Below are 24,827 nucleotides of genomic sequence, written 5' to 3' on the forward strand. Positions count from 1 at the left end.
TCATTATTAAGAAAGGTATGCTACTTAGAATATTTCTGCTATCACAAAAATGAAAAATTATACTCATCACTTCAAGGCATTATTTTAATTAAAAAAAATTTTTTTTTTTTTAACAAACCTCGTCCCCTGTTTTAAAAGCCACGATAAACCACTCGTACATTTATGTGTATATATGATAGTATTATCTGATAATATACATTTATATATGATAGTATTATATGATATAATGTATAAAAAAAAGTCAAACGTGAAAAAAAGTAAATATTTATCACATATCAATAAGAATAAAATTCCGTTAGATAAGATTAAATTTGAGTCATTGGTAAAATAGCAAATATTTCCATTTACTTCGTGTATTTATTTATTGACTGCTGTTCTAAAATGGAGTCCGAAGAAATCACTGATGCTATAAAAATAACTAAAAAAATCAAAAAAGCCACGGGCAACAGGTAACATATTATTATTTAATATATGAACCGCTATAATTGAAAGTGGCATAAGTCCACTTTGCTTCGTTTCGATAAATATCTTGCAAAACATGTTTTGCGTTTAACAATTTAAAAAAATACGATTATGAATACGCTTTTCCGAGATTCTGGACATATCATAATAAAAGAAGTAATCACAATCTGTGAATTGAATCAAACAGAAATAGTGTTTTGAAACTGAAAATTGGACTTCCGCCACTCATATGTATGTATTCTATAGAAAAATAGTTTTATTATTACATTTAAATATAAAAATGTTTCATTTAACCGAATAAAAATGGAATAATTTTCAAACACAGAAAATGGTATTGATTTAATATTAATGTTTCGATTTTGTTCTCATGAACTTAATCACAAACAAATAATAATAACCAAGTTAACTAAATCTTTTTCAGAATTAAATCGAGTCTCGGAAGTTCACTAGACCAGATTACTTCTCGCAGTAAGTTAACCATGATTAATTGTATGAACAAATTTGAAATTACGCGATTAATGTTTTTGAAATAATTCAGGCGCTTTCGAGAAAAAGCAGAGAACGAAAGATGCAACACAAATCGGTCGAGATTATGAAGCCTACATTGTCATGATGTTCATCATCCGAGGCGTATTGAACAAACACAAGTTCCAAGCTGGTATCGAAATAGATGCAGCCAAAAAGTTCGACGACGTAGTTTTCTTATACGAAAAAGAAGGTAGGAAATTCTGTAAATGTTTGCAAGCAAAACATACAATGGAATGGTCGGAAATAGATGCAATGAGTCTGCTGACGAAGGATCAGAGCGATTTCAGTCTCCTGAAATATTTCTTTTCTTACAAAGATTTAATTCTAGAGAATTTCTTCAGCGGTATGGTACACGAAAATTTTATCCTCTATACGAATTATCATTTGAATATAAACAGTGTCATCGGTTCAAAAATGATAGTTTCTAAAAACTGGATGCCTTTCGTTTCTAATGAAGAATTCGGATCGATTAAGACCATACGCGATTTGATGGAAACAAGAATTGAATCTGACGAATTCCTCGATATTGATGATGACAATAGCCCAATTCGTTATAGATTTAATGAAAAAATTGTGTCTATTTTAAAGTCTAAAGCCAATGAATATAATTTGACTAGAGTTGCGCAAGCTTTAAAGGATTTGCTTTTGGGTGTTAAGATATTCAACCAAATAGAGCACGTTATGAAGCCGTACTGGAAATTTTTGACTGAAGAGGTGCTAGACATTGATAATGGAGAATTTCGAAAAAATTTTCAGAAAATCAACAAGAAAAATACTTCAAAAGTGGCTCAATTGTTTCACTTACTCTTGAATGAGGAACTTGATAGAAAAAATAAACAAAAAAATAATAAAAAGCACGGAGATAACCTTCCAGAATTGAGTTTGGATTATCTAAGTCAAAAAGTAAAAGAAATAAAGGAATACCCAGCGTGGGAAATAGACATGAAATTCGAAGTTAATAATGTTATAAAAGAAGAGGAAATTAAGGAGTTTTTGGAATTGTTTGTATTTGCTGCAAGTCAACCGGATTACATACAATTAAAAGATATCATAAAAGCGGATATATTAAAAGATCAGATAGAGAAATACGGAAAGGATGATTTTTATACGAAGCGGGATATAAATAGATATGTAGACGAAGTTCTTCAATATTTTTTTACGCAAATTTCCCATTGGAAAGTTGAAAAGATGAAGAAAAATGATAAGCAAATTAGGGAAAAATTAATGACTGAAGTTGATGGGTTGAGATTTATGACTAACAATTGGGAGGAGGTAAAGATAGGCGTCGAAGATCCTGTGAGTTCCTTTTTGGGAAGAGAAAATGAATTGAAAGTTCTACATGAAAACATCAAACGAGGACCGACAGTAGAATCTCAGACGATGGTAATCTATGGATTACCTGGTATGGGTAAAACTGAACTTGTGAGGGGTTATATACTCCAAAATAGTCGCAGATATGAAAATAAGATCCTTTGGATTGACGCAAAGTCTCCTGAGACGATAGAAGAATCTTTTCGTAACATTGCCGATAGCTTAAAAATTCCTGCAAGAGAAGATGAAAATGGGAATCTCATCGAAATTGAAACAGTCGTACGGGAAGTATACGGCAAGTTTAAATTGGAGAAGAGTCTATTCATCTTCGATGATGCGGAAGATCAAGAAACCATTGACGAATTTATTCCAAAAGAACATGTAAGAGAAGGAGAAAATCTTCCATTTATTATAATCACTTCATCAAACTCGCGATGGAAACCTGAAAAATCCACATATCTAAACGTTTTGACGGAACGAAAAGCGGTGCAATTAATACAGAATCAAACAAGTATCACAGAATTTTCACAAGTAAAAGATATTGAAGAACTAGTTAATATATTGGGATACTTTCCTCTGGCTATTCAACAAGTTTCTGCTTACATTTTGAAGGCAATTGTGTATGATTCAGCGACCGGATTCGACATTTCGAAATTGGTCAAAAACTTTTCCGAAAATGCGGTTGATATTCTCGAAGTCCAATTGCCAGACAGCATGAGCACGTATGGAAAAACTACTTATACCAATTTCAAAATCATCATTGATGCAATTTTACAACACGAGCTCCTTGGGAAAAAGGCATTTGAAATACTCGGTATGATATCTTACATTTGTCCGAACCATATCGACGCAGAATGGTTCATGATTTTTTTCAAATGTGACGATGTGGGAGAAATTTTTCAATTGCTTAAAGATTATTCCATGATTAGGATAGAATCTGGTATAGTGAGTACCCACAATGTAGTACAGTTGGTGACTAGAATTAAATTGAAGCAGCTAAACCAAGAAAAAGTAATTTTTAAAAAAACATTGAAATTTCTCATTGAAACTATTCCGGAAAATAGGTATTGCATGAATGGCTATAATAAATTGAAGATTTTGACCCCCCATATTGAAATGTTAGCATCGCATTGCGAAAAATCATCTGATTCAAAACGAGCTAAGGATTTAGAATTACTGTTGGATATGTTAATAAATTGTTACAATGCATTGGTGGATCCAAATAAACTGAAAAAGGTCTTAGAACGAAAATTATCGCTAGTAAAAGAATTATATGGCGTTCAACATTTAGAAATCGGAAAAGTTTATATTTGTTTGGCAAGTGTTGAATATTTCGACTTCAAAAAAAAAACTATTTCAATGATATATTATGAAAAGGGTTTCAGTATTCTCGAAAACGAATGTATTCGAGTACTTCACGATAAACAGGGTATATTTGATTTATTTTTCACATCTATAGGTATGGAAGTACTAATCGAGATGGCAAGAGGTAATTTAATTTTGGGATATTTTCAAAAAACAAGACTTCTTTTTGAAATGTTTTTATCGTTTCTATCGAAGGTTTCTATAGATGACTTAAATACGTGTGCATATTTAACAACTTTTAGTTGCACATTAGGAAAGTATACCTTAGCTAAAGAACTATTTGAGAAATGTCTTGAACTATTTGAACGACATTCTGGAAAATATAATCAATCAATGGCGACATTGTATTCAAATTTCGGGATGTTAAATTTTATTGTGGAAAACTTTTCACTAGCGAAAGACATGTTGGAGAAAAGTTTGGCGATTTGTTTAGAATATTATGGAAAAAATCACACAGAAACTATGAATGCATACGAGAAATTGGGAAATATTTATCAGCGCGTGGATAATTTTGAATTGGCTAAGATTAATTATGAAAAGTGCGAAGTACTGGTTTTAAAAAATTACGGAGAAATAAATTGTCATACTGCTACAATTTACATGAAATTGGGAATTGTTAATCACAAATTGGGAAATACTGTACTATCCAAAATTTTCTACGATAAGTGCAGAATGGTGTATGTACAATATTATAGGAAAGATCCCACACAAAATGTGGAACTATTTGAATCTTTGGGTGATTTTGAATTTAGTGTAGGTAATTACGAGAAAGCAAAATCGCACTTTCAATATTGCCTTAAGTTGTGTAAAAAGCAGTATGGCGAAGTAAACAAGAAAACTGCGAAGGCATATATGAATTTGGGAAATGTCAATATATCCTTGGGAAACTATTTATTGGCAAAAGATGAATATGAAAAATGTTTGAAGGTGTATTTACAATTAAATCAATTGAGCGATGAGAATCAAATAGAAATTTTAAGAATTTTGGGAGAGATTGATTTTCAATTAGGTAATTACTTGTTAGGAAAAAAACAGTTTGAATTAAGTTTAAATTTGAGTTCACAGTATTGGGGGGAAGAACATTTTATATTAATCGACACTGAAATGAGAATCGCAATTATTAATATACATTTGGGAAATATAAATTTGGCGAAAGAACAATTTGAAAAATGTTTAGCTGAATATTTGAATCAAAACGGAGAGAAACATATTAAAACGGCTACTGCACATTTGAATTTAGGATATTGTAATCTATGTTTGGGTAATTATGCATTAGCAAAAGACCATTTAAAGAAAAGTTTAGATATACATTGGAAAGAATATGAACTAGGACACCAAAACATAGCAGAACTTTATTTTCTTTTGGGACAGACTGAAACTAAATCGGGTAATTATATTTTAGCAAAAGAATGCTACGAAAACTGTCTCCAGATGTATTTACATAATTATGGAGATGAACACTTGAAGACTGCTGAAGTTTACGGAAATTTGGGAATCGTTAATTTCATGCTAGGCAATGGTGATCTGGCAAACGAACAGTATGAGAAGGCTATCGCAATTTTTTTTAAATACCCCGAATACAAAAAACACAAAAATATTGCTAAAATCTATGAGAATTTGGCAGTATGCAATCATAACATAGGAAATTTCGACCTAGCAAGAGATTGGTGTGAAAAGAGTTTGTCAGTATATTTGCTGCATTACAATGACAAACACTTGGAAGTTGTTCAAGTGTACAACACTTTGGGATGTATCAACTTCAAATTGGGTAATTTCAAGTTGGCGAAATATCAGTACGAGAAGTGTCTGGCAACGTATTTGAAACACTACGACACTCAACAGGACTCAATTTCTAGCTTGCAAATTGATTTGGGAAACGTAAATTACGTCTTGGGAAATTTGACATTGGCGAAAGATCACTACAAAAAAGCCGCAAATGTTTATGCAAAAGGCAATAGTGAAGTTTCGTTAATCACTGCTGAAAACTTTTATAATTTGGGTAATGCTAACGTGAATTTGCATGTCTATGCGAAAGCAGCGCGATGCTACAACCGCGCTATATCAATATTTAAAAGGCATTACGGACATTGGAGTTTAAAAAATTGTACAATTATATTGAGTTTAGGTCGAACTTATGTAAAGATGGGCCAGAATTCAAAAGCGCACAAAATTATCAAGTCTGCGTTCACGATTTGCTTGAAAGCATACGATCTACTTTGCCTGAAAGTCAACCAAGAAAACAAAACGAAAGATTACATGGAATTGAGATCAATAGTCCAGGGATGTCTTAGGGAGTGCGAGAATATTGAAAAAGTCGAAAGTTTGCAAATGGCCCAGATTTCATACTGCTTAGGAGACATCGAAGCGAAACTTTCCAATTATGGTGAAGCTCTCAAGCTGTTCAATAAAGCTCTATCCATGTACGAGCAATACTCTGGGTCAAATGATTTTGACACAGCTCGTGCTTTGCACTCTATCGGGATGGTTCATATGAATCTGGAAAATTTTGAATTGGCCGAGAAATTCCTTAGCATGGCATTGCCGGTGTATGAAGAGAAATTGGGAAGGGAACATTCGAGTACCGTTGGTGTAATGAAGAATTTAGCAAACATCTCTGAAAATAGCCATATTTAGGGTATTATAATAATTATATGGAGTAGATTAGGACAAACAGCTTTGTTAAATTTTTTAAAATTCACTGTCTTCATATCATTATGTAGTTTTATATAGCATACATATGTATGTATGTATGTACATATTAAGTCAAATATATTAATTAACTAAAATTTGCGTGGTGTTTCTTTTTGTTATGTTTTTTTGTTATCTGTTTATAATCGCCAAGATACACACACACACACACACACACACACATAAATTAGATATAGTATGTATTTATGTTATGATTTAAATTGAAAAATTGACAAATAAAAGCATCTAAAGGATTTTTCGTAATGATAACCATGTAAACAAGAGAAAAATATTGAGATTTTTTTTTGAAGTATCGTTTGCATGGTCGTTTTTACTTTTTTTTCCAGTGAAACCAACGAAATCTTAATAAACACCGATTCTCATACAAATGTATTCCGCATTTATCCGGCTCGCTGGCGAAAAGTGTGGCTTTCGAGAGAAGCTGAGGGAGAAATGCGCGGGGTGGTGGAGGGTTATTAAAAAAGACGTTGATGGGGGTATTTTTTTTGCTCACATTTTCATACGAACCTCCTCTCTCCCTCCATAGCCGCAAACATAAATAACCTTTCAAAGAGGATCTCCGATTTAATACAGAAAAGGAATACTTCAATTCGCAAGCGAGAGCAAGTATCACGCCTTAAGAGGTGAATGGAAGGAGGGGGGGGGGGGGCGGGATAAAATAAAAAAAAGTGAATAAAAAGAGAAAAAGATGTTGCCCTTTAAATAAGAGAAAGTAAAAAAATCGATATTGTGTACTCGAAATTTAATCGACCTACTTATGTAAAATTGAGCACTGGTCCACTGTGCGGTCGGGGATGGTCGGAAACAAAAGGTTCTTGAGGCCAAAATCCTCTTACTCCACTGGCAAAGTCCACTCAGCAAACCGCTACAATCTACCCGGTTTTAATCCCCGCCCCAAAAGTATTATAACGACATCAGAATAATACAATTTTGCGGTTTGACATCGCCGCACTGTGGGACGGAATTCAAGATTTGATCTAAAACTCAAGTTTTGTTTTTCGGACAACGCGTTTGCTTTATGCACCAGAAAAGAATAAAATAAAAACAGAAGACCATGAAATAATAATTATACACTCAGTGAACTAACAAAAGAAATGTTTTGCACTTGATTTGTCAACATATGAAGAAAATCTATCCCCAATAAATAGTACATAGGTACATATAATATATAAGTTTTTAAAGACAAAATGGTACTAATCGCAAAAGATGATCAGTCTCTTGGCTACACAAAAGCCCCTTTGTTTTGAATAAATGTCATTCAGCGTTTCCTTAAGATGTTATATCTATGTACATATGTACATATAATGTATACACAAAAAAATCGCTTTCCATTAAACGTATTATCGCTGATGTATCGAACGGTTGAAAATCGGAAAGCTCTCGAGATTTGCTTCTTGGAAACGTTGTTTATTTTAACGAGAGGTTTGAATTCCACGACGCTGTGTGTTTTCCTCTTTCTTTCATTTCACACGAACGAGCACACCAAAAAAATGTCTATTTATATTATTTCGATATATCTATACGTATGTATGTGTATAAATATGTATAATACTCGTACACATGTATATAAATAGTGTAATGTGGGAACATGAGAGAGTATCCACTGTTTAAATGCATTCGTGGGTGAACAATAGAGACCCCCGGACTAGGCTAACGGGACTCAGTAAGTACCCGAACAAAAGATACGCTGGAGTTTTCATAGACCCGAGCGAGTGCGTACGACTTGCCAGGTTACACTAAGTGCGTAGACAATAGACACATGAATGGATCGGGGAAGCTATGCTGTTAAACTTGTCGTTTATAACACACGGTAGATCAGATTATTCTGGAGAGAGCGGTGATCTCGTGTGGACCTACTGAATCATTAAATAAATGCGGTGAAGGGACTTTGGCCTTTCATTTGGATCCTAAACCCACCCCTACGCAACAGTAGTATGCATATCTGCAAAAGCACGTATTGTAATATGCTGGGTAATGTTGGCGACTGAAACTGCAAAACTTTACATTTCAACTAAAAATGCTAACTATTTATTCAACCTAACATATTAAATAGACCGTAGATGGGTTTTTGGGGGGGTCAGAGCACTTTCAAGATTTTTTTCCAATTTTCATCTGCCCAAAAAAATGCCTCCTTATTAATTGTGTGCATAACGATTTATATATTAAAATGTTAATTTTTCAAACATGCATATAATTAGTCGTATCTTTATTCACGGTAATCGGGCAATCGTAGCGAGTTTGGAAGCTCTCGAAAAGCACGATAAAGCAGGCCATTGTTCAGCGTATAAAATGGCTGCCGGAACAAAGGCCGGCGCCATTGTTTGTGAAATATTTCTTTCAAGATGTAAAAGTCGCCAGATTAACTCAAAAACTTAAACTTTGTCGGCTTATATGGGGAATTTCGAAAGCAAATCCATTTCGGGGTCATGTCAGGGGAATATGAAACGATTGGTTCTTTATATATGTATGTATATACTACTGAGAGAATATTTATGTTATGAATGATTTGATCCCAAATATCTCATGAATGATTCTAAGTACGGAAAAATATCTTGGAATAATAAAATAGAATATCATACATAATATTTCATTGATTTACTAAATAAATTAATGAAAATTTGGTTTTGGCGTAGAACTGCGTCTAAAAGATGTACATAGCTATTAAAATCATTATAAATCCAAGATTATCCCTATCATAGTAATGATATTTATGAAGGTATATATTTAAATAGAGCAATTATGACAATTTATAACAGTAAAAATTGGCTACACTGGTACAGTCAGTCTAAAATATTTTTTGGAAACTATACGAAAAATTTATGAAATTTTGTATTAAGTCCCATAAATAATCATAGTAAACGAAACTATTGATAATTTTAATGATGTTCAAAAGAAAAATATACAAGAAAATAGTGATAAACATATGTGCATATTATAAACATATATACATATACATACATACAATAAATTAATCTTTCGAAATAAACCTCGATATTTTCATTTTTGTCAGAAATTATAATATGATGTACATATGTAGATTAAATTAAAGCAAATTAAATTTAGCCAGCAGCATTGTTTGGTGGTTGTGTTAATACTAACTAAGGTTGCCGCGTTCGATTCCGTGGGTTAACCTCGATCGAAAAGAATTTATTCCGAGTATTATCTGTAGGACTGCTGGTCAGACTTGGATATTTGTGACTCCAAGACGATCGTTTCTTATCAGAGTTTACCAATATATCTTATTTATAATTCGCATTGTTGCAACGGCCACTCATCAAATTTTCAAAAACCATCCTACCCATATGTCACCGCTATTTGAATATGATTTAAAAATATATATAATCTATAAATTTATATATGTACATACATGCATATGTACAAGCTTGATACCATAGATATTAATCAGGGGCAACCTGAATACGGCATCATGGGAAAAATATAAAAATTGCTCCATTGGCTATCCCATGGTATAGCCGATAAAACTACTATATATTTATGCGAAGTATGACGTTGTGGATTTAACTTCCAATAAAACAGGTTTTGCATTCCAAATTGACCCTTTTTCATTTAAAATTGACCCTTTTTCATTTAAAATCTACCCTTTTTCCTTTAAAATTGACCCTTTTTCATTTAAAATTAAACCTTTTTCATATGAAAAATTGTCAATTTGGAATGAAAAACCTGTAATACATACATATATAAAATCTAAATATAAATAATGATAAAATTAAATAAACATACATCAAGTACAAAGCAGTAACAACGCACAACGTGCCATAGCAGTAAAGTAGTAAAAACGATACACCCATCCTTCAACTTACGCGGTTTTTCGTGAAGCATAACTACCGCGTAAATCGAGGGTCGGTAGTAGTTTCGATCAAAACCTAATTCCCAGAAGTAAACACCCGAAAATTCAAACGTATAGGTATACGCATATTAGTAGAAAGGAATCAATCGGAACAGTACGCATTTGGAGATTAAAAAACGCACACAAAACATACCCTATCTTGTTCGGAGTGGCTCTTTGTGAACTGGATCTTTTTTTGCATCCTCCTATTTTTCCTTTTTTGGTTCTTGTGTCTCCTTTTGTCCTTCCTCCGGCTCTTGCTACTGCCGCTTCCTTCAGCAGGCGAAAGGCTATCTAACCCACTAATCGTGACACCACTACCCTCTCCAACATCATACCACCACATATCCAGGTCTCCACTTGCATCACCATCCGGTACCAGATTCGTATCCAGATCCCAGGCCTTCTGCATCTTCGCTTTGTTATTGTGATACTTGTGCCTATAGCTGGGGGGTATCAAAGTCTCATGCATGTACACGTCCGGCTCGTAGTACGACAGATCGCCCATATCATCTTCTTTTTCATACTCCACAGCTTTTATGAGATCCTCGGCGGTGGTCGGCTCCGGGGTGTCTTCGTCTCCGGTGAATTCTATGATGTAGTTGTCGTAGATGGACCTCACCCTCCTCGTTCTGTTTTGTTGGGCTTCGTCTTCTTCTAATTTGGTCGCCTTTTTTTGCACTATACTCTTAGTGGCTGTATCGTAGCGCAGGTTGAGACTGTTAACAGATTTGTGGTTGTGCCTCCTGGTGGCGATCATCTTTTTAACGTTGTCGTAGTCGACAAGTTCAGAGATATCTCCTCCCCCCAGGCTCTTGACAGGTTGGTGTGTGCGATTTCTCTTTTTATTAATCCTGTCATTGTTGCTTTTAATATTGCCGTAGTACTTGCGACCGTGTCGTATCGATTCCGTCCTTCCGATTTCTTCATACGAAGTCTTTTTTGTCTTTCTATTGTTCTTCTTTATTTGATTTTTTGACAATTTTCTATCTACCGAAGCATTCTCCAACATTTCAGCGAGTATGTTGATCTGATTGTCGTTCAGCTTTTGCATATTGAAAGGAGCGTCGATCGATGCTGATGCATCTTCAGAAAATATCATCAAGTATGACGAGGAGATGTTCACCTCGGGCTCCTTTAGAAAGTGTTGAGGAGTTATCGATTTACCTGCAAATTACATATTCGATTAGAATCGAAATAATTACAATGATTAATTAAGCATTCCTAACACTTTTGCTCACGAAGCAATTTATATTAAACGTATCTTAAATTGAAGATGTGTGACTTTGAATTTATTCTTATATTTTAATTTATAAGTAAGCTACTGAATTAAGATATTGACGAGTTGCAAAAATATTTATTTATTTATTTAACATACTTGGGGGAGGCGCCAAAGCCGATAGACCCAAAGGGTTTGACTTATACATATAAGCCGTTATATTTGAAAGTGGCATACGTCCACTTTTATTCATTTTGAGAAATATCTCGAAAAACATTTAATATAATGTTTTGCGTTTAAGAATATTTAATGAAACTGGTGGCCTATAATTTATTCTGCTTTTCCAAGATTCTGGACATATCGAATTAAAATAATCTGTGAATTAAGTCAAAGAGAAATGGTGTTTTTGGAACTGAAAATTGGACTTTCACCACTTTCAAATATAACCGCTTATATATAAATTAAGTGAGATTTAATAAAATATTCAAGATAATAATAATAAAATAAAAATAAGAGGGGAAAAAGTAAACATGAAAAAGAAATAACAAAACAAAAGAAAATACAAAAAGATAAAAAAAATAGAATATGAAAGCGAAAATTAAGAATGAAATGAAGATATTGCAAAAAGAAAATTGTAAAAACCCTTTAAGTTTAAGAAAGACATCTGGCTTGCTTTTAAAAGTATTAAGGTTTACGGAATCTACTATATTATTGGGAAGACTATTCAAAGCTTTAACTACTCTGTTTGAAAAGAAGGATTCTCTAATCAATTTATTCGATTTTTCTTTTAGGAGTCTGAGATTGTGACCTCTAAGGTGAGTGTAGTCATTGAACATAAAGATGTTGAACATAGGATGATTGTAATGATTATTTAATATTTTAAAGACTTCTAATAAGTCGCCTTAAATATGTAGTTCCTTTTATGTAAACCCGAGACTATTTTCTAAGCTGCTGCTTTTTTACATGCCTAAGCTAAAACCCTACATATTTATTAATAACAATGAACATTGTTATAAAGTTTGTTTGAATACCTTCATCTCTTCTCGATGCTATCGGTCGACAGAACAGAAATTAGGAAACCCTGAAATACATACAACTCGTCAGCTAATTACGGACACACATCTCGCAGGAGATGACGTTTCGGACGAAAGTTTAAACTCCCCCGTCAGACCATTCAACAGGGAAAGTTTGCAAACTTTTCGAAGTAATTATCCTTATCGAAATCGTAACGAGACGAAATGGCCGAATTTCTCCAGTGAGTATTGTTTTTCCGATCAGATCGATAATTCGACATACATATGTACATACATATGCAATGTAGAAACGAGATTTCATTTTTTAATATACTATTTTATTTTTACCCCTCGGTCCTTCGAAGCGTACTCCGAATATGAAATTGGAAGTGGCACCGGGCGAATTCAGCATTTCTTTGAGGGCCATAGAAATTTCGATCGTGTACCATCCACCTCGCGTCATCTGCGAAAAAAAGACATAAAAAAAATCACATTAGATCTAATGGAGACAATGGAGCGAGTGTTTCAACTACTTTGTTCAAATATATCCGATAGAATTGAATTGAAAGGCGTAAATTGTAAAAACAGACTTTGGTAGAAAATTTGTATCTACAAAGTATGTATATTCGATTCGACATATGTACGTCACAGCTAAAACACTAACAAAACGAACATAATAATATACGAATATAATAACGAAAGAAAAAGCTATTGTATACTTATAATATATAAATATATATATATATATATATATATATATATATATATATATTTTATTTTTTATTTTTATTTTATTTTACATATATACCAGGAAGGCCTTACAGGAAAATCCCAATGCGCCTTCCTGGCCAATTACAAATACAAATGTATATATATATATATATATATATATATATATATATATATATATACATATATATATATCCCTTTTTTTTATTACCAACATGTCAACGATTTGACATAAATAATAGAAATGTAAAATATGTAAAACATGAAAAAAACTCACAGCCGTATGTAAAAAGTCTTTTTTTGGATGTGTCCGGCTTCAGAGATATTTTTGAGAAAATTTAATATTTCTATCTGCCTTTTGAGCTATACTCAGTAATAGAAATGAAGCGGATGAAATCTTAACACTTTTACTTACAGAATTTCTTACTGCTATTTGTATGGGAGAATCTTAATTCGGAACTACATAAGACTGAATAACCATAAATAAACATTTCCTTCTATCCTTTCACAAAATTTTGACATGGGATACGCCCAACGAAATTATTAAATGAAATATGTAATTACTTGAGCCACTGGAACGGTGTCCAACGAGCGAAGTTTCATCCTTTCTATGTCGGAGACTTCCAGAGGATCTCCCGTAGAGGCAGGTTGTATTGGCGAAGGCCCAGGTGCTGTCAGAATCTGATAAAGTCTCACCCTGCAGGGTGGCGGAAGTAGCTTCCTCCTCGAGTAACCCTTTTGCGGGAAGAGCTTTCTCCTGAAGATGTGCAGTTGAGCCGTTTTGATCTTCTCCAAGTGGGAGCCGACGGACGACAGATTGTACACGAGAACATCTTTGAAATGGGGCACAAAGTCTGCGAACGGAAAAAAGTGAGCATAATTAGTATTGCTGGAAATGTAGGAAAAGTGGGGGAGGAGAAGGGGGGCTTTTTGTTAATTATGGTAGCTTAAAGTCTCGAGAGTAGTATCCTTAATTTTGTGGAACGTTTCGTGGAGCAAAAACTAATGGAGCGGTAGACCGTTAAAGCCTCAAAACAAATACAAACGAACCAAAGCCGCTACTTTTGCTTTCGGCCCTCAGGCGTGATCATTAATTAACGGCCGTCATGGCGAATGAATTGCACTTTATAAAAACACATATACAAAAAAATGTACATATGAAAATGTCATTTAATGGAAACACTAGTTTAATCTTAGCATATCATGCAGCCAAATTAAGAAATATACACAGGACTTTTATTTTTTAAAAGGTGTCAGAATTCACTTCTTATCGGAATTCACTTTTGCTAAAGAAATATATATTCAAATAAAATTTAAAACATGTGTATAATGCCTAGGTGTCTATAAATAATAAACTACTTGTTTTTGTATAAGCTGTATTCCACTTGTCTCCTATCAAATATCCTTACCTGGAATCCCACATATGTATCTGATTTCATTGAAACGGTTCCACCAAATTGGCAACTTTTCTTGTCTCTAGCAAACTTCAAGTTTATAGCATCTCAATGTTCAAAGTTCAAGTTTATACCTGATATATAAATATGCTGTAAAATGTATGTATTTTTCGAAATATTAGAATCTCCATGGATGTCTTTATGATACTGTAAAAAATATAGTCGTTTATCAATGTTTATAATTAGCCAGGAAGGCGCATTGGAGTTTATCTGTTAGGTCTTCCTAGTATATACATACATATACATATACATACATATACATATACATACATATACATATACATACATATACATATACATACATATATATATATAGATATACATACATACACATATTAAGAAAACATAAAAAATAAATCAAACTCATTTTTATTGTATAATAAAAAGATAAATTTTGGAAGATTTTATCTTTACAATATTGGTAAGAACACACACAAAAGTACAGCACGGCATGCCTTGGTAAACTCCAGCTTATCTTTATGTCATTGCTAAAATGTACGATCTTATTGTAAGTTTCTTCTTCGTCAAATATCAAATCACCGTTATCGATATCTGTGAAACATATGCCAGTAAAATGATAAAATATCACCGAAAACATTCCAGGAAATGATTTTTGCAAAAAATTGCGATACATAGTAGATAGGGCTAGCGACTTTTTTTACACGTGCAAAATTAACAAAAAAAACACGTGCCACGTACCACTCTGTGTGTCTGTTTTATTTTTTTATTACTCCAGTCTTTGAAAAGAGTGATCATTTTTTTCATTACGGGAAAATCAACAGAATCAAATAAGAAAAGAAAATATCTTCAATTGAATATACTGTGTCTTTTACATAAAAAGGCCTTCTATTGAGTCTTAGAGCTCATTCACACCCATGAGCAGTAAATTTAGTTAGCGGCGGTTCAAGATCGTCGAACAATAACTTCCGGTAAGATCACACACCTGAGAGTTGAAGTTCCGCACACGGTTCTTTCCCAGGTGAGACATTCGAACCTAATGAAAATAAACTATAGTCCCGCGAGGCATTGAAAAACAAACATAAACGATAATCGTTTAATCCGACCGAATATAATTCGCCATAAATTAATATGTACGCGCATATTATACGCGCGCGTGTGTGTGTAATTCGCGTAATCAATTTTAAATAACTTTAGCCGAGCGTAATTAGCGAAGCATTTTCCACTCGGTCTACGTGGATTTTGTGCTATATCTGTATAATAAGTAGACCGTGTGATTATTCGACGCTAACTTGAAAGTTGATAAATGTTAATTGTACCGTGGAGATAATATCTGGGGATGATGAATTATTTTAATTTTGGGAATTGACATAATTGAAAATTAAACTTTGACGTTTAAAGTTTGCTCAAGGTAAAACTCGGTTCAAGGATAAACTGTTGTGCTAATTGACGCAACTATGAAGGGCTCCGAGTAGAGTTGTCAAGTTGAAGTTGGAAATTTTGAATACGTTTGATGCAGTCGGATTAAAAATCGTATTATTTAGGATGTACATACATACATATATTATAATAATAAACTAAAAATATTTATTTACTGTTAAAAATGAGTAACGTGAAGATTAGCCGATAGATGTTCGTCAACAACTGGTAGACATCACTGATCACCTGATCGCGCGTTCGTGTCAAAAAGGCCTCAGAGTATGAGCAGACTACATACATATGTATATACATTTATTTATATTTCATTTATACCACGAAGGCCTAACAGGTAGCTCCAATGCGCCTTCCTGGCCAGAAATATTTTACATTTGATACAAGTATTATTAGTATTATACAAAGTAAATACATATCAATTTAACATCCACGTAGATATTTATGGTTAAAATTGTAAATTTGCAGCATTTTATACAATTCAGCGAAAATCGAAACTGCTGAAAACTCGACATTTTGCGAGGAAATGGATAAGGTTGCCAATTTGTTGGAACCGTTTTAATGAAAATCAGATAAATTGGCAAACTCTAATAGGAAACGATTGACTTTGAGTCACAAATTCAAGGACTGGCAGCAGAAATCAGTGAGCTGGTCTATTCTGATGATTATACTTATGATATATTATAATGTATCGCGACTCATCGACTATTTATCTCTGAGCTGAGAGTATGTACACGCTGTACACGGATTTAGCCAGCAACATAGATCAGTGGTTGGCGTTTAATGCTTTCGCTTGTGTGATCATGGGTTCTATCCCTGGCTTTGTTACTAGCCAGACCCCGGATATGTGACTCCAAGGTCGATATTTTTCTCCAGAGTTTACCAATTTATCTGATTTCATTGGAAACGGTTACAAAAAACTGGCAACCCTGTCCTATTTCACGAAAAATTTCAGTTTACAACAACCCATAATTAGTTATTTAAAAGTGCTGCAAAAATTTGTCCATAGATATGTGTGTGATTATTTAATGTTTGATCATCGATATCTGTAATTGGCCTTGAACGATACTTATGTACAATGTTGACAATAGATACATAAATTCGGAGTGTAAAATAAATAAATTCGGAGCTGGGTCGTTGAAGGATCAACAATAAACTACGTCTACCACTACCCCTGCATCTTTTATTTCGATCTGTGGAAATCCCTCTACATGTCCATCCTACAATACATTTGATCTACATATAAGCGGATTTGAATTTTACAGTTGAGAATCACTTAAATATATGTATATTTAATATTTTCTGTCAGTGATGCACACTAAGCTTCGAGATTGTTGGTTCGGAAATGAAACGTATTTTGTTGTACTTTTAATAGTACGTATTTTCCGGAGGTTGCGTCTTGTAATAAAGGTTCTATAGAGTCGATATCGGCGTGGAACCTAAACATTATTATCGTTCAGGAAAGAAACACCAAAGGTTTCAATTATTCAACGGAAGGTTACCGCGGAAAACGTATTTCCTGTGGGAAAAGTAACTCCAATGAACAAAGAGGACATACTGTACTAAATGTACCAAATATACGAGTCTCTTTGAATAAAAAAACCAAAATGAATGCTTTGAATGTAGAGTGACGTGACAAAGGTATTCTTATAGTATCGTCCCCGTTTTTTTTATAACGCCCAATATCTTAAGCACACAATTCTATTCTTTATTACAAAAAAGTGAGAGTGTAAGTTTCCATTCTTCTTTTTATTACATTTATTTTGAATTGCGATTTTGATTTTAATGAAAAATATCTAGATGTCAGTGGATTTCAAACGTTTAAAATATTGCAAAATGAAGCCGTGCATACATAGAAGATCGTTGATCGTTTCCTATCAGAGTTTTCCAATTAATCACAATTCATTGAAACGGTTCCAATAAATTGTTAATCCTTGTTCTATTCCTTTTGCAAAAATTCGAGTTATTCAGCATCTCAATTTTCAATGATTTATAAAATGCTGCAAAAATTTGTTCATAGATGTATCTGTGACTATTAATCGATGTTTGTGTTTATACAATATTTGATAATTAGTTATCTGTTCAATTTTTAATGTCTTTCTTTAAGAAGAAGAAGAATGTATTTTTAAAATCACAAACAATTCCAAAATACTGTAAAGTGGGAACATGAGAGAGAGTATCCTCTATCTAAGTGCATTCGTGGGTGAACAATAGAGACTCCGGATTAGGCAAATGGGACTCAGTAAGTGCCCGAACAAAATATAAGCTGGAGTTCTCACAGCCCTGGGTGCGTGCGTAAAAAATATACTCGCCAGGATAAACCTTCAAATGCCTAGACAATATATCTGGGAAGCTCTGCTGTGCAACTTGTCCTTTATAAGGAGGTACACACGGTAGACCAGATATTCTGGAGTGTGAATCGTTTTGGCCTTTCATTTGGATCCTGAAACCACCGCTAACGCAACAATCATAACATATTATTAAAATACTAGTGACCTGTGTGCAGATACTTATGCACTCCATTTGATCGGCCGACATAAACGAAAGTTTAAATTTAAAATACGATTTTATTTTCAAAAAAATTAATTAAATTTTAAATATTATTATTATATGCTGCGTACATGACGAAAATTCACGCGTAGCACGTGGGCACGCATTAGGCTATTATTATATATGATTGTATTTGATTTATCTATTTACAAAATATCAATAGACGAAATTTTGCAGTCGTAAGTAAATTTGTCTGATTTAACCTTAAGTCATTTAAATTACTAAGATTTAATCCTAAAATTTTCTACCAACGTGCATAAAATAAATATGTAAAAACCGCGGAAAATGGCAAAGTTTAAAACCGGTCGGAAGAATTTTGGAATATTACCTGAACCATTAGCGAAGTGAAACATATAAAAGCCTTGTATTGAGCAAGAAAAGACACTATTCAGTAGTTTTCCATTGCCTCCAAAAGGCGAAAGAAATTTAACCCAAACAGAAAAAAGGAGAAATTTGCTAGCTGGTGAGATAAATAAATTATCCCTGTCAAAAATCAAACCGCTTTCGTGACTCTTTTGACTCTTCGAGACACAATGATCCAACTTTTAAATAGACCGCTCAATAAAAGTTCGAGAGACGTATAAAAAAGTCAGCAAAAGCGAGAGAGAGCTAGCTTAAAAGCTCTCCGACTTGAAATAGGTACGAATTCGTGTGCACGTATGAATGTTAAATTAACGGGGACCGGTGCGCGTAACGATCCTCTCCCTGTAATTAACTATGGGTGTGTGTGTGTGTGTGTATGTATGCAGAGGACGAATAATAAAATGATCATAATAAAACTGTGGGTCGCGCCAAAGGTGATCAATGGGGGTTAATAATATACCAGATGCCGGGATCGGAGTGGCGGGCCACTACAAAAGCCTTGAATTCAAATAGGCCAGATGTCTTACCCATTTCGACGCTTCCGGGTCAAAGTACCGCCAAATATTCTTCCATGATATTCATGTATGATCGTCTACGTAAAGTGTGAGGATCGTGGAAGTGATTTGTTGATATGGAGTAAAGATGCGTTTTACAGACGTCACCGGAAGGTGCTATGTTATGTAGGTGCTTGATAAATAGTAGAGTTCCAAAACTCTGTACTGATAGAGTGTTCAAGGTGACTTGCTCATGATGAAATTAATGTTTGTATTGGAAAATGGGAATTATAGCAACGTTGCAATGTGATTTCCTTAGGATTTCCATTTTAAATACTTGGCGTTTTGACATCTTAATGGTTTTGACAGCTAAAAGTCTCATGCGACACCTGGTGAGTCTATTAACCCTTTGGGTGCGGACGTCTTTTCTGTTGAAAGCCCGCCACGCTGAAAATTTCGCCAGCATTTCCAACTAGAATTATTAAGAAATCCAATAGGAAGCAGGTATAAAAATTGTAGCTAATTCAAACAAAGCCTAAATCACTACCCTTGATAACTAACGCCGAGGATTTCGAGTTTTGTAAAGGTGTGTTTATACTCTCTAATATATCTTGCAACAATATAAAATAAACAAAAGAAGTCTATTAATGAATGTATTTTTCCAAAACTAGTTCCATCTTCTTCATTGTTGTTAAAATGTAATGCTCACAATCTAAATGCCAAGCGACAATCTAAAATACTCAACAGCTAAGGATTTTTATCGGGAAATTCTGCTATGGTTATAAATTCAGAAATTCCGCTGTAAAGCAATCTTAATAAACGTTGAAAAATGAATGACACCGATTATACGACCCATATTTAATACATTTTTTTCAATGCTACCTGGAAAGGCTTAGCGGGTAGTATTCTTGTTTACTTTGTACATGATCAAGAGACAACGCCTATCGGCGTTTTTCAGGCCCATGGACTTCAAAGGGTTAAAGATAACTTTTGACTGTTAGCATTTCCATCAATAGTTCGTGAACAAACTATGTATGTAGTACGTTCATGAACGATTTGTAAAATATGAATATGTATGTACATACATAGATAATATGTTATTGATCAAATCACAATTTTCCATTAAATAAATACCTAATTCGCTTGTTGATAAATATGTGAACATGAAAATGAGTACTAAAGTAATATATACATTCTACAAATTGTTTTGATGAAGAATGCTTTGAATGATAATTTAATGAAAAAATTTTTCATTCGATTAATTCCTTCCAAAACAAAATTAACGCTCGACGAATTTTCATATAAATGTGAATCAATATATATGTATATAAATAGAATGTAAACACAGTGAAATATTTACGCTTCAAATAATATTATCAATTTATATACAGTTTATACAGTAATTTGTATACATTGTATACGATTTTTACATGCGAATAAAAAATAAAATTGTAATTTACAATGAAAAGGGTTATTCCACTATCTCTACGAGTCGCCGCTGAAAAACTCGCACACATTACATATCCATAATTATATACAGATTTTATTTATTACATATAAAAAAAGTTCGCGTCGAAATGTATGTGATTTGTAGACCATTAAATGTGTCCAGCGCTTACGGTACATTTGTTCATCGGATCAAACGAAATAAATAAAATAAACAAAAAAAAAGACGCGAAAGCAAACAAAAAATGGCGCCTCGCCGTGATAATTCACAAGCGCCTTTGTTTGATGTTTGATTTATCCTATCGGCAGGAGTGTTCAAAACAAACGAAGGGTTTGACCTTTTTTTTTATCCACCCCCTCAATCCCGTTTTAATCCTGCGGAAAACCCTCCCCGAAGATTTTTTTCCCCATTCAAATACGGGTCGTTAGAAAACAATAGTTTTTTCGGTACATTCGTTTATTACTCGTACGCCTTGTTTCATTCGAGCGTACATATATTATTTAACGGGATTATACTTTGTTTGTTTACGCGAAAGTTTAACCAATGCGTACGAACGAATGAATTATGTGTTTCTCAAACTATTGAATTAATATGCGGAGTAAAAAAATGATTCGCATAACAGATTACCGAATACTGAGTGTGACGTAGATTCCAGTGGAACAAAAATGGCCGTCGACTGTGACTAGATTCTGAATAAAATATCTAGATTAATTCTTAATTTCAAAACCCTGAACCTATATAAGACGGAATAATATAATATGAACCCACCTAAATAAACATTAATATGAACGTCTACATTACTAAGGTGAATATACTTACATACATACATATACGGTGATACAGTACTATATACATAGGTATACGGAACAGAATGTTTATAAATAAATACAAATATCCTAAAAATAATAATTATACATAGAATTGAACTTGATGACTTGATAACAGCGGACAATATTGTATCTATGTTAGCTTTTTTTGTAAAATTATTACATCAAAGGTCTTTTAAGACCGTGGATGCATTTTTGCGAGGTACGAGGAGACACCTCTGCGAGGGACAGTGCATATAAGTTATATGTAATTTTGGAGTTATGTAATTAAGTGTGTATTAAATTAAAACAAAAGTATTTATAAAAATTACGTAACTAGCTAAAATTATATAAATAAATAATTAAAAATTGGTATATAAGCCACAGCGTAGTGCACTGGAAGTGCTATTGCATACCATTAGATAGGTCCTGGGTTCTGGTAAACGCAGATGACCGTCTCTAAGAATTTTCGTGTTTTCCTAGCTTAATTGTTGTGACGTATACAATAAATAGGTATCCTCCTCCTCAGTTTTTTCGCAATTTCGGGTTATTGGCATCTCAAATTTGTACGTAAAATTTCTCACAAATTTTCTGTGTATCAGAAAATCTTTTGACTATCCATAGTCTCATTATATAGAGTTCAAATCAAAATCTTCAAAATGAAAACTTAAGGGATTTTCAACTTATTTTTTCATTTGAAATTTTAAATGACTTCCAGCCATCATTACGTAAAAATCGGTATATTTACATCGTTAAATAGAGTAATCTATGACTGAATAAAAAGATCTTCGATCAATATGTTTTGCTAATGATGACGTATTGATGTGAAACTTGGAAATTAAAGGCCACAAAGTCTAATGCACACGAAGTATGGAACGATGTATGTTCTACATAACGAGCAGACATAAGAAACGGAATAAGTGGGTGAGAAGTAGGACAAGGGTATGGTGGAGAGAGTGAAGATATTGAAATTAAAATGGGTGGGTCACGTAGCTATGTATAATAATAGGCGAAGAGTGGATGAAGAAAGTACTGGAATGGTATATGAGAGAATGTAAAAGGGTGAAAAAAAGGCTACAAGGAAAATGGGTGAACGAAATTAGAAAAAATTGTGGGGTGAGATGGTGAGAGTAGCGCAAAACAGAGACGAATGGAAGTGTGTTGGAAAGGTCTTCATCCGGAAGTGGTTGGTGAATGGCTGTAAATGATGAAATAAATTAAAGAAGGCACTAACTATAATTACTAGTTCGCGTGGTACTTTTAGATAGAATTGCGTCAAAATTAAGCAAAATTTTTTTATAAACATGTCCCGTAAAACTTGTTTATAAAAAGAAAAAAATATATGAAAATATTTAGTGGTGATGTCGAAACCAGACAAAAGCTACCGAGTAGTATAATTCGATTTTTCAACATAGCTCTAGGCGACGTTTCTCAAATGAAATTAGTTATCCTGTATCCAGGACGTGTCCGGTCTATGGGGATTTGAATCCGTACTAAGTGAGTTACATTGACAGGAGACGGGGACGTTCCCGGGAGGATTCGCTTACAGCAAAATAAACACCCGTAAATAGTCGTTTCCCATACAGCAATACATCTAATATATTATACGTTTGTGCTTCTATTATCTACGATCCGGTGAATTAAAATCCCGGAATTTCGTCATAAACATAAATAGGTCCTTCGATGGGGCTTTGCGTCGGATATTTACGGTCGGATCATCGACGGAACATAACTTTTCATTAATTTCTCCCGTAAAGATTAGGCCGTGGTACGTGAAAATTTTATCGATATATTATCCCAAGGATATCAGAGGCTACGTCCAAGGACCAAAATATAGCTTTCGGGGTACGAAAGTATAATAAAAACCCGAGGATATTGGATAAATGACGATTCTGTAATACGACACGTACTATATTGGAAGTTGGCACCCTTACTACGTTTATTGAAGGTTAAATTTTAATTAAAGTGTTCATCCTGTAGACGATATATGTATGTACATATATGTACAAATAAAATATATTAGCAATAAGATCTATTATAGCTAAATTATAGATTTTTCTAATATAACTAAATTCGTATACTGATTCAAAGTATTATATTTAGTATCGGGCTAGTTTTTTGTCTAGTTTTATTTAAGCGAAATTTCAATGTAACGAGACAATATAAAAGTTTGTTACAACGAGATATAATTGTAACCTCATTTAAGTGACAATGTATGTACGTATTACATGTCAATAAATTCCCCGTTTCTTTGCATAAACTTTTTTTGCATAGATTTTTTATAATAAATTATGCTTATTGATTTTATTTTTATGTATTTAAAATTTTTATATTTTCGCATAATGCCATTACGGGTTGCCACTGACCGAAATCTATCGTTGGCAATGGTATAATTGGCAATGGTATAATTGGCAAAATCTGATAGGAAACGAATGATTTGGAGTCATAAATATCCAAGTCTGACCAGCAGCACTACAGAAATACTTCCTAATATTTTTTTTCTATCAAGGTCAATTCAGGGCTTGAGCCCGGAACCTCACGGTGGTCATCATTAATGTAACCGCCGAGCTATACTGCTTGCCACTAATATACATATGTATGTATACTAAATATTTTGTATTACCTAACAAGCATAAAGCCCGGCGTCGTTCAAGTCAAATATCTACATACATATGTATGTACATACAGTAATTGCTGATAAACATGGCGTTGCCCGATTATATTATTCAATAACACGATGCTTTGTTCAGTTGGAAATAACGACCATTATTGAATATTTTAGCATCATATTAATTATGATTATCTATCTCTAATATTCTACCCAAAATAATTGATTAGGCACTGAAATTGTATGTATTTGCTAAAATAAAATACGGTTGATGGACATTTAGCCAATGTATGCAAACTTAATAACGGGATCAACTTCAGCCTACCAAGCAAGCGAAACTAAATAAATACATAAATTACTTAAATTACATTAAAACTCTTGTGAGACGCATACATGACTATATACTATATACATATGTACGTATGTATGTACCCATTAAAAGAGGTATTAGTTCACTTTTCACATGGCCCAACACTCGAGCACGGCACAACGGTGTAATAACGTATTCAGCGTCACATTACGTATATAAGCGT

General features: G+C 33.5%; 3 protein-coding genes and 1 long non-coding RNA gene across 6 annotated transcripts in view; 2 read left to right on the forward strand and 2 right to left on the reverse strand.

The window, feature by feature from the left end:
* The window catches only part of LOC143921171 (uncharacterized), an 895,047-nt gene that overhangs the window by 562,369 nt on the left and 307,851 nt on the right, over window positions 1-24,827 (forward strand). The window lies entirely within an intron of this gene.
* LOC143921164 (uncharacterized) overlaps window positions 1-24,827 on the reverse strand; it is a 754,379-nt gene that overhangs the window by 561,251 nt on the left and 168,301 nt on the right. The window lies entirely within an intron of this gene.
* The window catches only part of LOC143921140 (uncharacterized), a 129,870-nt gene that overhangs the window by 14,133 nt on the left and 90,910 nt on the right, over window positions 1-24,827 (reverse strand). For both annotated transcript variants that reach the window (XM_077444294.1, XM_077444295.1), the window contains exons 2-4: window positions 13,748-14,037; window positions 12,803-12,917; window positions 10,377-11,389 (exon numbers count right to left, since the gene is read on the reverse strand). In XM_077444294.1, the coding sequence (XP_077300420.1) occupies window positions 10,377-11,389; window positions 12,803-12,917; window positions 13,748-14,037 (1,418 nt within the window). The remainder of the gene's footprint in view (window positions 1-10,376; window positions 11,390-12,802; window positions 12,918-13,747; window positions 14,038-24,827) is intronic.
* Window positions 349-6,442, forward strand: LOC143921085 (uncharacterized). Of its 2 annotated transcripts, none has more exons than XM_077444211.1 (3): window positions 349-449; window positions 884-930; window positions 1,001-6,442. In XM_077444211.1, exons 1-3 carry the CDS (start codon window positions 382-384, stop codon window positions 6,298-6,300), a joined length of 5,415 nt encoding a protein of 1,804 aa, XP_077300337.1. In that variant the 5' UTR covers window positions 349-381; the 3' UTR covers window positions 6,301-6,442. The 2 variants fall into 2 exon arrangements, with proteins under 2 accessions (XP_077300337.1, XP_077300338.1); XM_077444212.1 differs by having other exon boundaries at window positions 364-693.

Source organism: Arctopsyche grandis, chromosome 13 (assembly GCF_051622035.1).
Source record: "Arctopsyche grandis isolate Sample6627 chromosome 13, ASM5162203v2, whole genome shotgun sequence".
In the NCBI taxonomy this organism is placed as follows: domain Eukaryota; kingdom Metazoa; phylum Arthropoda; class Insecta; order Trichoptera; family Hydropsychidae; genus Arctopsyche; species Arctopsyche grandis.